This window comes from Haemorhous mexicanus, chromosome 1 (genome assembly GCF_027477595.1).
Source record: "Haemorhous mexicanus isolate bHaeMex1 chromosome 1, bHaeMex1.pri, whole genome shotgun sequence".
Classification (NCBI taxonomy): domain Eukaryota; kingdom Metazoa; phylum Chordata; class Aves; order Passeriformes; family Fringillidae; genus Haemorhous; species Haemorhous mexicanus.
Genome location: NC_082341.1, coordinates 157,382,964 through 157,395,588, shown reverse-complemented (window position 1 = coordinate 157,395,588; position 12,625 = coordinate 157,382,964). Strand labels below are relative to the sequence as shown.

Sequence of the window (12,625 nt, the reverse complement as noted above, 5' to 3'; positions counted from 1 at the left end):
CTCCCTGTAGCGCTGCGCCCCCTCAGAGATGCGCCCCCCCCCCCGGCAGCTTCCCGCCATTTTGCCCTCAGGGTCCCAGAGGCGGCGGGAAAAGCTCCGGGCTGAGGGAAAAAGTTGGAAAATGAGGCGGAAAAAGCTCGAGCTGAGGGAAAAAACACCGGGATGAGGTAGAAAAACACCTGGGATGGGGGGGAGAAATAGCGGGATGAGGGGAAAATTGGAAAATGAGGGAAAAAAAGTGGGAAGTGATGGGGGGAAATATCGGGATGAGGGGGAAATCACCAAATTGAGGGAGGAAAACACCGGGATTGGGGGGAAAGCTCTGGGATAAGGGGGAAAATACCAAAATTAGGTGAAAAACGAAAAAAAAAAAAAAGTTGGGGGGGAAAGCACTGAAATGAGGTAAAAAACCTCAAAAAACCCCAGCAAAATGAGGTGGAAAAGCACCAGGAATCGGTGCCAAAACCACCAAAATAAGGTGGAAAAATACCAAAATGAGGTGGGAAAACAACAGAATAAGGCCAAAAATACGAAAATGAAGGGGGGAATCACCAGAATGAGGGGGGGAATACTGGGATAAGGTAAAAACTCCCCAAAATTAGGTGGAAAAAAATCAAAATAAGGGAGAAAAACACCGGAGTGAGGGGGAAAATAATGGGATGAGGGGGGGAAATACCAAAATGAGCTGGGAAAGCAGCAAAATGAGGTGGAAAAGAGAGAAATGAGGTGGAAAAATACTGGGATGAAGGGAAAATACAAAAATTACACTGAAAACCACCAGGATGAGGGAAACACTCTGAGAAAAGGTGGGAAAATATGGGGGAAAAGTGGAAAAATGCTGGGATGGGGCAAAACCTGCCAAAATGAGGTGGGAAAGCACCAGAGTGAAGTAAAAAAAATTGGAATGAGGTGGAAAAGCACCAAAATAAAGTGAAAAAGCACCAAAATGGGGTGGGAATGAAGGAAATAATGGGGGATTCTTGGACTGGGATAAGGATCAGGAGGGATCCCTCAGGAAATCTCATCTGGGAAGCACAGACTTGGGATCTGGGAGAGGATGAGTTTATTTCCAACAGAATCTGAGCAGGAGAACAAGACCCCAAATCCAACTTTTCCCTCCCCCAATTCCCTCATTCCCGGCTTTCCCTCAATCGCTCCGGCAGCGCTGGAGGCCATCCCAGGGGAGATTTCCATGGAGTTCTCCAAGGTGAATCCATCCCAGGGGAGTTTTCCATGGATTTCTCGGCTATGGGAAAGAGTTTTCCATGGAGTTCTCCAAGGTGAGTCCATCCCACAGCGAGTTTTCCATGGATTTCTCCGTGAATCCATCCCCAGGTAAGTTTTCCATGCATTTCCTAACGTGAATCCATCCCACTGCAAATTTTTCCATGGATTTCTCCGACGTGTCGCTCCCACGGAAGACAATTCCTCATGGATTTTTCCAAGGGGTCAATCCTTGGGGAATCTCCTGCTCCAAAGGTTTTATCCTCCAGGGGATTCCTCCCAGGAATCTGCTCCTTTTTTCCACGGATCCTCAGGTCCCTGCCAAGATCCAGCTCCGGGACGAGCTTCCCATTGGAGGCGCCACGGAATTTTGGGAATTTCCGCTCCGGCACCATGGAATCATCTCCAGAGTCTGTTTCTTTGCAAAATTCCAGCTCTGGAATTCCATCTGTGCCTGGATTGGTTTCTTCCAACTTAATTCTTACTCCAGAAGTGACGCCGCCGTTCCGGACGGGATCGGCCGGACACGGGAGAAGCTTCCGGAAGCTTCCCGTGGAATTGGGAATCCAGCCCCGGAGCCTCCCGGAATTTTGGCCGTGCAGAGCCAATCCTGATGGAAAACCACCGGGATGGGCTGGAAAAATAATGAAATGGGGAGGAAAAATACCGGCATGAGGTGGAAAAAATACCGGGATGAGGGAGAAAACTGTCGGGATGAGGGGAAAACTATCGGGATGGGGAGGAAAAAACTCAAACTGTGGCAGAAAAGCTACGAAATCAGGGGAAAAACTCGGGATGGGGAGGAAAAAAAGCGGGATGAGCTGGAAAAATACTGAGAACGGATGGAAAAGCACCGAAATAAAGGGAATAAAACCACTGGAATGAGGCGGAAAAGCACCGGGAGGAGGCGGGAAACGCCCGGATTTTGGAAAAGGAGGCGGCGGCGCTTTTCCACCATGGAGGCTCCGAGCTTTTCCCAAATCACAAGGAGAAGTAGTCCAGGGCTCCGTGGCCGTAGGGGTTGTAAGTCCAGACGAGGTCGGTTCTCCCGGAATTTGCCAGCAGCTGGGAAATCTCCGCCGTGGCCGCCGCCAAACGTTCGCCGTCCATGGGCTCCTCGTAAATCCGTCGGGATCCCGGCACCCGGCGCGGCGGCTCCGGCTTGTAGCAATCCACGGGGAAAGGATAGACCACCAGGTGGAGGTCGGGCAGCTCCAAGGTTTTCTGGAGCAGATCCTTGAGCGCGGCCGTGGACAGGGAATTGCCGTAGAGTCCCAGGAAGCGCAGGCGGGAGCAGCGCCGCAGCGTCGGCAGCAGCGCGTCCAGGTGGGAGTCGGCCATGCGGCATTCCATGAGATCCAGGTGCAGCAGCGAGGCCGAGGTTTCCTCCAGGAGCAGCCGCAGCGGCTCCAGGAGGCCCTGGGAGAAGTCGTGGCCGCTGAGATCCAACCTTTTGAGGGCCGGAGCGTGGAAGCTTTGGGAGAGGAAGGCCAGGTCGGCGGGAACCAGGGAGCAGAAGGCCAATTCCAAGCTTTCCAACGGAGCCTGGAGGTCGCTGGCGGGAGGGAAAAGGGACAGGTGAGGATTTGTTGGGATTCAGGGGGAAAATGTGGGGAATGAGAGCTGGGATGGCATCCACGGCATCCTGGGATTGTGGGATGGGCGAGGTTGGGAAAGAGCTCCAAGAACATCGGGTTCGACCTCTAAAAATCCTGGAATTTGGGAACAATCAGATCATGGAATTATGGAATGGCTGAGGTTGGGAAAGAGCTCCAAGAACATCGGGTTCGACCTCTAAAAATCCTGGAATTTGGGAACAATCAGATCATGGAATTATGGAATGGCTGAGGTTGGGAAAGAGCTCCAAGAACATCAAGGTCAAGGTTTGAGAATCATGGAGTTGTGGGATCATGGAGCCATGGAATTGTGGAATGGCTGAGGTTGGGAAAGAACTCCAAGAACATCAAGGTCAAGGTTTGAGAATCATGGAGTTGTGGGATCATGGAGCCATGGAATTTTGGAATGGCTGAAGTTGAGAAAGAGCTCCAAGAACATCGAGTTTGACCTCTGAAATCCTGGGATTCTGGAATGATGGGATCATGGAATTATGGAATGACTCAGGTTGGGAAAGGTCTCCAACACCATCAGGTTTGACACTTGAGGATCATGGGATCACGGAGTTATGGAATGATGGCTCCATGAGATGATGGGGTCATGGACTGGTGTGGTCATGGAATCATGGATTGGCTGAGTTTGGAAAGATCTCCAGGACCATCCAGTTGTACCTTTGAGAATCATGGAACTGTGGGGTGAAGGAGCCAGAGAGTTGTGGAGTTACGGGGTCTTGGGATCATGGCGTTCTGGAATTATGGAACCGTGGGATATTGGGATTCTGGGATCAGGGAGTCACCAAATTATGGGATCATGGAGTTATGAGGTCATGGAGCCCCTGAAGTTGGAAAAGAATTCAAAATGTTCAAATTCAACCTTTGGGCGTCCTGGAATCCAGGAATTATGGGATCATGGAGTTTTCATCGTTATGGAATCATGGAGTCACAGACTGTTGGGATAACGGGATCACGAGAACCTGGGGTCATTGAGGTTGGAGAAGACCTCCAAGACCATCGAGCCCAAACCTTGGGAATCATGGAACAAGGAATTATGGGATTGTGAAATTATGGGATGATGGAATCTCTGAGCTGTAAACTATTGGGACAATGGAATCATGGGAACATTGGGATAAAGAATTCCTGAAAACAATGAAAAAAAATCAGGCTGGAAAAGATCCTCAAGACCATCGAGCCCAACCTTTGGGAATCTTAGAATAAGGGATTATGGCATCATGGAATTATGGGATAACGGAATCATGGGAACCTGGGATCATTGAGGTTGGAAAAGATCTCCGAGACCGTCGAGCCCCAACTTTGAGAATTGTGGAAGCAAGGAATTACGGGATTATGTAATTATGGGATGACGGAATCATTGAGTCATAAACTGTAGGGACAGCAGGATAATGGAATTATGGAAACATTGGGATAATGAAATCCTGGAGTCATGGGATCACTCAGGTTGGGAAAGGCCATTGAGCCCAACCTTTGAGACTCCTGGAATTATGGGATAATGGAATTATGGGATAATAGAATCACTGAGTCGTAAACTATTGGGATAACAGAATATTGGGATGGTCACATCTTGGAATCACGGGGTCACCGAGATTAGAAAAGACTTCCAAGACCATCGAGTTTGGCCTTTGAGAATCCTGGGATCATGGATTATGGGATAATGGAATCCTGGAGTCATGAACTTTTGGGATAACACAACCAGGGGACCATGGGAATATTGGGATGATGAAATCAGGGAATCAAGGGATCATTAAGATTGGAGAAGACCTCCAAGACCATTGAGACCAACCTTTGGGAATCCTGGAACCAAGGAATTCCAGGATCTTGGAATGATGGGACAATGGAAACACTGAGTCACAAACTGTTGGGATAATGGAATCACGGGAGCATCGGGATAATGAAATCCTGGAACCACAGGATCACTCAGGCTGGGAAAGACCCCCAAGACCCCCAACCCTCGGGAATCCCCCGGGAGCGCGGGAAGGGCCCGGCCAGGCCCCGCTCTGCAGGGAACTCACCAGAGGATCTGGCGCAGATTCCCGGAGAGCCGGGAGGATCCCAGGTTGAGCTCGCGGAGGCTGGGCAGCATTCCCAGCTGCCCGGCCAGGCACCGGATCCCGATGGCCGATTCCGGCGTCGGGCGCCGCACGTCCACGTTGCTGTACTGGAGCTTGAGGCTGCGCAGCTCCGGGAAGCGCGAGAGGTGCGGCAGGATCACCGAGAGCCCCGTCAATCCCAAATTCCGGAAGCGCAGATCCACCCTCCGCACGCAGGAAGGATCCAGAGTTTCCAGCAGGCCCACGATTCCGGCCAGGGAGAGCTTTTCCGCTTGGAACTCGCGGCACTTGAGGCGCAGCGGGCCGGCGGCTCCGGTCTGGAGCGCGTCGCGCAGGATCCCGTAGGACGTTCCGTTGACAAACAGGTCGGCGTGGACGTCCACGCCCGGGGGCTGCGGAGCGGCCGCGGCCGTGGCGGCTCCGGAGCGACCTTTGTGCCGCTTGGATCCGCGCCTCTGGAATTCCCGCTGGTGCTTGGACACCTCCACGCAAGCCTTGGCCAAAGCCACCGTGCCCGACCAGACGCTCATCCCGTCCGGAGCACGGCCGGCCGGATCGTCCGGAACTCCCGTCACGTCCAGCACGCGTAGGCGGCACCCGCTGGGAAAATTGGGAAAGGAATTATGAAAAATGGGAAGAAACCATCAAAAATGGGAAGGAAACCATCAAACCCAAGAAAACATCAAAACCAGGAGGAAACTACTAAAAATGGGAGGATACCATCAAAAACAGGAAGGAACCGTCAAGGAAGGAACCATCAAAAACAAGAGGAAATCATCAAAAACAGGAGGAAATCATCAAAAACAGGAGGAAACATCAAAACTGAGAAGGAGCCATCAAAACCAAAAAGAAAGCATGAAAAACTGGAGGGAACAATGAAAAAATGGAAAGAAACCATCAAAAACGGGAGGAAACCATCAAAAACAGAAAGAAACCATGAAAAATGGGAGGAAATCTTGAAAAATGGCAGGGAATTATCAAAAAGAAACGTGAACCTTTAAAACCAGGAAGGAAGCAATAAAAAATGAAAGAAACCATTAAGGATGGGAAGGAACCGTCAAAAACGTGAGGAAACCATCAAAAAGAGGAGGAAACGAAGAGGGAACCGTCAAGGAAGGAATCATCAAAAATGGGGAGGAACCATCAAAAAGAAGCCATGAAAAACTGGAGGAAACCATCAAAAATGGAAGGGAACCATCAAAACCAAGAGGAAACCACCAGTAACCGGAAGGAACCATCAAAAACGGGAGGAATCCATCAAAAACTGGGAAGAAACAATCAAAAAATGGAGGAAACCTTCAAAAATGGGAACAAACCATAAAAATGGGAAGGAACCATAAAAATGGGAAGGAACCGTCAAGGAAGGAATCATTTAAAATGCCAAGAAACCATCAAACATGGGAAGAAAGCATCAAAAACAGGAAGGTAGCATCAAAAATGGGAAGGAACCATCAAAAATGAGAAGGAATCATGAAAAACAGGAAAAAACCATCAAAAATGGGAAGAAACCATCAAAAACGGGGAAACTATGAAGGAACCGTTAAGGAAGGACCTATCAAAAATAGGAAGGTACCATCAAAAATGGGAACCATCAAATGGAAGAAGGAACCATCAAAAACAGGAGGAAACCATTAAAAATGGGAAGAAATCATAAAAAATGGGAAGAAACCATCAAAAACGGGAAGGAAGCATCAAAAATGGGAAGGAAGCATCAAAAATCAGAAAGAACCACCAAAAATGGGAAGAAACCATCAAAAACAGGCAACCATCAAAAATAGAAAGAAACCTTCAAAAACGTGAGGAAATCATCAAAACCAGGGAGGAACCATCAAAAATGGGAAGGAACTGTCAAGGAAGGAACCTTTGAAAATGGGAAGGAACCATCAAAAACAGGGAGGAACTATCAAAAATGGGAGGAACCATCAAATAAAGGGCAAGAAACCATCAAAACCAAAAAGAAATAATGAAAAGCTGGAGAATACCTTCAAAAACAAGAAGAAACCCTCAAAAATAGGTAGAAACTCTCAAAACAGGAAGAAACCATCAAAAACGGGAAAGAACCTTCAAATACAAGAAGAAACCCTCAAAAACAAAAAGAAACCATGAAAAACTGGAGGCAACGATCAAAACCAGGAGGAAACCATCAAAAATGGGACAGAACTGTGAAGGAACCATCTGAAGTGGCAAGAAAGCATCAAAAATAGGAAGGAACTGTCAAGGAAGGAACCATCAAAAATGGAAGGATCCATCAAAAACAACAAGAAGCCGTTAAAAATGGGAGGAATCCATCAAAAATGGGAAAGAACCATCAAAACCAAAAAGGAACCATCAAAAACAGGAGGAAACCATTAAAAGTGGGAGGAAATCATAAAAAATGGGAAGAAATCATCAAAAAAAAAGAAACCATTAAGGGTGGGAAGGAACCATCAAAAACAGGAGGGAACCATCAAATATAAGAAGGAACCATCAAAAATGGAACCATCAAAAACAGGAAGAAACAATAAAAATCAGAAAGGAACCATCAAAAATGGGAAGGAACCATCAAGGAAGGAACAATCCAAAATGGGAAGGAACCATCAAAACCAGAAAAGAACCATCAAAAATAGGAAGGAACCATCAAAACCAGGAAGGTACCATCAAAACCGGGAGGAAACCATCAAATACAAGATAGAACCATCAAAAACAGGAGAGAACCATCAAAAATGGAACCATCAAAAAATGGGAAGGAACCGTCAAGGAAGGAAGAATCCAAAATGGGAAGGAATCATCAAAACCAGGAAGGAACCATCAAAAATGGGAAGGAACCATCAAATACAAGAAGGAAACCATTAAAAACGGGAGGAAATAATAAAAAATGGGATGAAACCATCTAAAATGTGAAGGAAGCATCAAAAATCATAAGAAACCATGAAACATGGGAAGGAACCATTAAAAATCAGAAAGAACCATCAAAAATGGAACCATCAAAAAATGGGAAGGAACCGTCAAGGAAGGAACAATTCAAAATGGGATGGAATCATCAAAACCAGGAAGGAACCATCAAAAATGGGAAGGAACCATGAAATACAAGATAGAACCGTTAAAAACGGGAGGGAACCATCAAAAATGGCACCATCAAAAATGGGAAGAAACGATAAAACCAGAAAGGAACCATCAAAAATGGGAAGGAACCGTCAAAAAATGGAAGAAACCATTAAGTATGGGAAGAAACCATCAAAAACAAGAAGAAACCATCATGAATGGGAGGAACCATCAAAAATGGGAAGGAACCCTCAAAAACAGGAGGAAACCATCAAAAAGGGGAAGAAACCATCAGAAATGTGTGGAAACTATGAAAAACAGGAGGAAAACATCAAAAATGGGAGGAACCATCACAACCAAGAAGAAACCATCAAAACCAGGAGGGAACCGTCAAGGAAGAAGCCATTTAGAATGGGAAAGAACCATCAAAAATGGGAAGGAACCATCAAAAGTGGGGAGGAACCATCAAAAATGAGAAGGAACCATCAAAAATGGGAGAAAACCATCAAAAATGGGAAGGAACCATCAAAAACGGGAACCATCAAATATGAGAAGCAGCCATCAAAACCAGGAGGAAACCATTACAAATGGGAGGAAATAATAAAAAATGGGATGAAACCATCAAAAATGGGAAGAAACCATCAAAAATTGGAAGAAACCATGGCAAATGGGAAGGAACCATTAAAAATCAGAAAGAACCATCAAAAATGGTGAGAAACCATCAAAAACAAGGGCAACCATGAAAAATGTGAGGAAACCATCAAAAATGGGAAGGAACCGTCAAGGAAGGAACCTTTGAAAATGGGATGGAGCCATCAAAAACAGGAAGGAACTATCAAAAATGGGATGGAGCCATCAAAAGCAGGAAGGAACCATCAAAAATGAGATGGAACCATCAAAAATGGAACTAATAAAAATGGGAAGAAATTATCACAACCAGAAAGGAACCATCAAAAACGGGAGGGAACCGTCAAGGAAGGAACAGTCTAAAATGGGAAGGAACCATCAAAAACAGGAAGGAACCATCAAAAGGGGAAGGAACTGTCAAGGAAAGAACAATCCAAAATGGGATGGAACCATGAAAACCAGAAAGGAACCATGAAAAATGGAAGGAACCATCAAGGAAGGAACAATCTAAAATGGGATGGATCCATCAAAACCAGGAAGGAACCATCAAAAATGGGAGAGAACCATCAAAACCAGGAAGGAACCATGAAAAATGGGAAGGAACCATCAAAACCAGGAAGGAACCATGAAAAATGGAAGGAACCATCAAGGAAGGAACAATCCAAAATGGGATGGAACCATCAAAACCAGGAAGGAACCATCAAAAATGGGAAGGAACCATCAAACCCAGGGAGGAGCTATGAAAACCAGGAATGAACCATGAGAACCAGGAAGGAACCATCAAAGGGATGGAGGACCAGAGGTGGTGGCCGTGCCAGAGCCGCCCAGAACCCACCTGGCGTCGTGTCCGGGCTCCTCCAGCTGCCGCCGGAGCTGCGCCACCACGGCCAGGATGACGGCCTGGACGCAGAGCTTGCAGGGATGGTCCCGCAGCAGCTCCCGGCGCCCCACCAGCCGCTGGAAGTTGAGCACCGGGAAAGGCCAAGCGGCCACCAAATCCCGCAGCACCAGGGGTCTGCCGTCCAGGAACGCCGCTTGGAAGAGGATGGGGTAGAGGTGGGCGGGCAGCGCGGGCAGGATGGGCAGGGGGTGGTGGGCGACGATGCGGCGGGCGCAGAGGAAGAGGAGGGAGTCCGAGTATCCCGGCGGGAGTTGGCGCTTGGGGATGCACGGCGGGATTTGGGTGGAGGAGCGGCTGCGCGACGGAGCCATGGCGGCGATTCCGGGGCGGGGTGGGGAATGTTCCGGAATTCCGGGGATTTCCCGCCCCCGAGGGAAGCTGTGGGAGAAAGGGAGGGAAATGGGGTTTGGGGGGGATTCGTGGGCAGAGGGTCCCTAAAAGTGGGGACCTGGAGCATCCCCAAGTGAGGCGCACACAGGGATCCCCCAAACCTGTCCAGGGACCCCAAAACTGGTCCAGGGACACCCAAACTGGTCCAGAGATTCCCCAAACCTGTCCAGGGACCCCAAAACTGGTCCAGAGATCCCCTAAACCAGTCCAAAGACCCCAATCTGGTTTGGGGACCCCTAAACCAGTTGAGGGACCCCAAAACCAGTCCAGACACACCCCAAAACCATTTCAGGGATCCTAAACCAGTCCAGACACACCCCAAAACCAGTTCATGGACCCTAAACCAGTCCAGAAACCGATAAATCACTCCAGGGAATCCCCAAACCTGGCCCAGGGACCCCTAAACCAGTTTGGGGACTCCAAAACCAATCCAGAAACCCACAAACCAGTCCAGGGACCCCAAATTGGTTCAGGGATCCCCTAAACATCCAGCAATCCTTAAAACCAGTCCAGGGATCCCAAACTCAGCCCAGGGACCCCAAAACCAGTTCAGAGACCCCAAACCAGTCCAGGGACCCCTAAACTTCCCAAACCATTCCAGAGATCCCCCCAGACATCCCCAAACCAGTCCCGAGACCCCAAAACCAGTTCAGAGACCCCCTTACTCAGTCCAGAGACCCCCAAACCAGTCCAGGGACCTCAAATTGGTTCAGGGATCCCCTCAACATCCAGCAATCCCTAAAACCAGTCCACAGGGAGCCCAAACTCGGCCCAGGGACCCCCAAACCAGTCCAGGGACCCCTAAAACCCCCCAAAACCACTCCAGAGATCCACCCAGACATCGCCAAACCAGTCCATGGACCCCAAAACCAGTTCAGAGACCCCAAACCAGTCTAGGGACCCCCAAACCAGTCCAGGTACCCCAAAACCAGTCCAGGGACCCCCAAACCATTCCAACTCCCCCCAGATGAACCCGGGACCCCCAGATCTTTCACGGGGCTCCCCAAATCCCCCTAACCCAGCCCAGGGACCCCACCCCACCCCCCAAAACCCACCCCAGGGATCCCTTAAAACCAGACCGAGGAACCCCAAAACCCAACCCCACCACCCCCTCCCCTGGGGACCTTCCCCAGCCCCCCCAAATCCCCTCAGGGATCCCCCCGGACCCCCAGTCCAGCCCGTCCCACCCACAGGGTCCTTCCCATCCTTGCCAGTGCAGCCCGGGACCGCTCCCCAACCCCCCTAAACCCCCCCAAGGAGCGCCCCCAGACTCCCTAAACTCCCACCGGGTCCCCACAATCTCGTGAGCCCCCCCAGAGACCCCCCGAACCCCCAAACCCGCCCCGGCGCCCCCCCCAACATGGCGTCCCCCACTCACCGCCTGCCCGCAGCCCCTACCCGCCCCTGCCCGTACGGAAGCTCCACCTCCGGGTCTGCGCGGTGCGTCCGCCAATCAGCGAAAGGGATCCGCCCTAGCGGCGGAGACTCGCGATGTTATTGGCGCCCACGACTGTCTGTCAAAGTTCATCGTAGTGTCTCATTGGTTGTTGGTGTTTGGGCGGGCGCTTCGCGGAAGTTTGGTGTTTATTGGCTTGCTTTGCTGTCAATCACTAATCTCTGCCTTCCCATTGGCTAGCGCGCGGCAGGAGCGGGAGGTTCGCTCTGAGGCTGCCCCGGGTTCCCCCCCCCCCGAGCTCCCCTCGATTCCCGGTCCCGATCCCTGATCCCGATCCCGATTTAGATCCCCGATCCCGCGGCCACGGAGCTGCACCGGGAGCTGAGGGCGCTGCCGAAGCGCTGGGAAGCGGAATCCCTGCGGGAACGGCGGCGCAAACCCAGCCCGGTCCTCCTGAGGGCCCGCGGCGGGAATTCGTGAGGGGAGAATTCCTGAGGGGAACCCCTGGAATTGGTGTGGGAGGGGTTGGTTTGGGGGATCCCCGGGGTGGGGTTTGGGGGGCTCTGCAATGATTTTGGGGATCCCGGGAAGTTTCTGGGGCGGTTTTGGGGCGCTGGGGAGAGGGAGGCTCCCTGGGCTGGTTTGGGGTTCCCTCTGGGGTTTTAGGGGGGCTCGGCGGGTCCCTGGGGTGGGAGGAGCCTTTTGGCGCTTTCCCCTATAGATTCCCCCATAAAAGCCTCCACTTGCTCTGCTGATCCAGGTCATAAAAACACTCGCGGCTTCTTTGTCGCGATAGCGACCGGGGACGCCGCGGTGCCCCGCCCTGTCGCGATAGCGGCGATCGGAAGTAGCGCCATGGGGGACCGGAATGCGGGGAGCACTTTCTCGGTGCGGTCCGGTGCTAAAAAGGCTCCGGGTGGAACCGGCAGCGGTGGGACCGGAGGAGCACGGCCCTGGGGACACCTGAGGACATTTGGGGACACTTGGGGACAGGCAGAATCCCAAATTCCCGCCGCCCATCCCAAATTCCCGCTCTAAAGGCACCAGGAACCAGCAGCGCTTTCCATACGGAGCTTTATTCACACGCGGGAGGGGCCGCAGCCCCCCCAAATACAGAATTCGGCGGCCCCTTTTTGGGGGGACCCCAAAATCCAACCCCCCGCCCCCCCCTCTGAGGTGGGGGTTGGGCAAGGGAGGAAAATTCCCGAGGGAATTCCCGGCATCGGGGGAATCCTGGGAAAACCCCGGGGGAGGGAGAGAGGGCCGGGTCCGTCCCTTAAATTCGGATTTTTATAATTTTTTTTTTCCCAGTATTTTTTTGGTTGTTTTATTTTTTTTTAATAATAATAATAAATAAAAACCTCGAGGCTTTAAAAAAAAAAAACAA

The 12,625-nt window shown here is 50.5% G+C and overlaps 1 protein-coding gene across 1 annotated transcript; it reads right to left on the bottom strand.

The window, feature by feature from the left end:
* Positions 1-2,057: 2,057 nt before the first annotated feature.
* LOC132338651 (leucine-rich repeat-containing protein 14-like) lies at positions 2,058-11,296 on the bottom strand. Its single transcript, XM_059868387.1, has 4 exons — positions 11,221-11,296; positions 9,387-9,830; positions 4,865-5,503; positions 2,058-2,779 (listed from the first exon to the last, which is right to left on the bottom strand). The coding sequence occupies exons 2-4, from the start codon at positions 9,761-9,763 to the stop codon at positions 2,206-2,208; spliced, it is 1,590 nt and encodes a 529-aa protein (XP_059724370.1). The 5' UTR covers positions 9,764-9,830; positions 11,221-11,296; the 3' UTR covers positions 2,058-2,205.
* Positions 11,297-12,625: the final 1,329 nt, after the last annotated feature.

What these genes read in the sequence shown, in the direction of transcription:
- LOC132338651 (XM_059868387.1), bottom strand. Translation starts at nt 9,763, where the DNA reads ATGGCTCCGTCGCGCAGCCGCTCCTCCACCCAAATCCCGCCGTGCATC. An exon ending in GAGCCCGGACACGACGCCAG is followed by an intron (nt 5,504 to 9,386) that starts GTGGGTTCTGGG and finishes CAATTTTCCCAG; the next exon opens with CGGGTGCCGCCTACGCGTGC. An exon ending in AATCTGCGCCAGATCCTCTG is followed by an intron (nt 2,780 to 4,864) that starts GTGAGTTCCCTG and finishes CCCTCCCGCCAG; the next exon opens with CGACCTCCAGGCTCCGTTGG.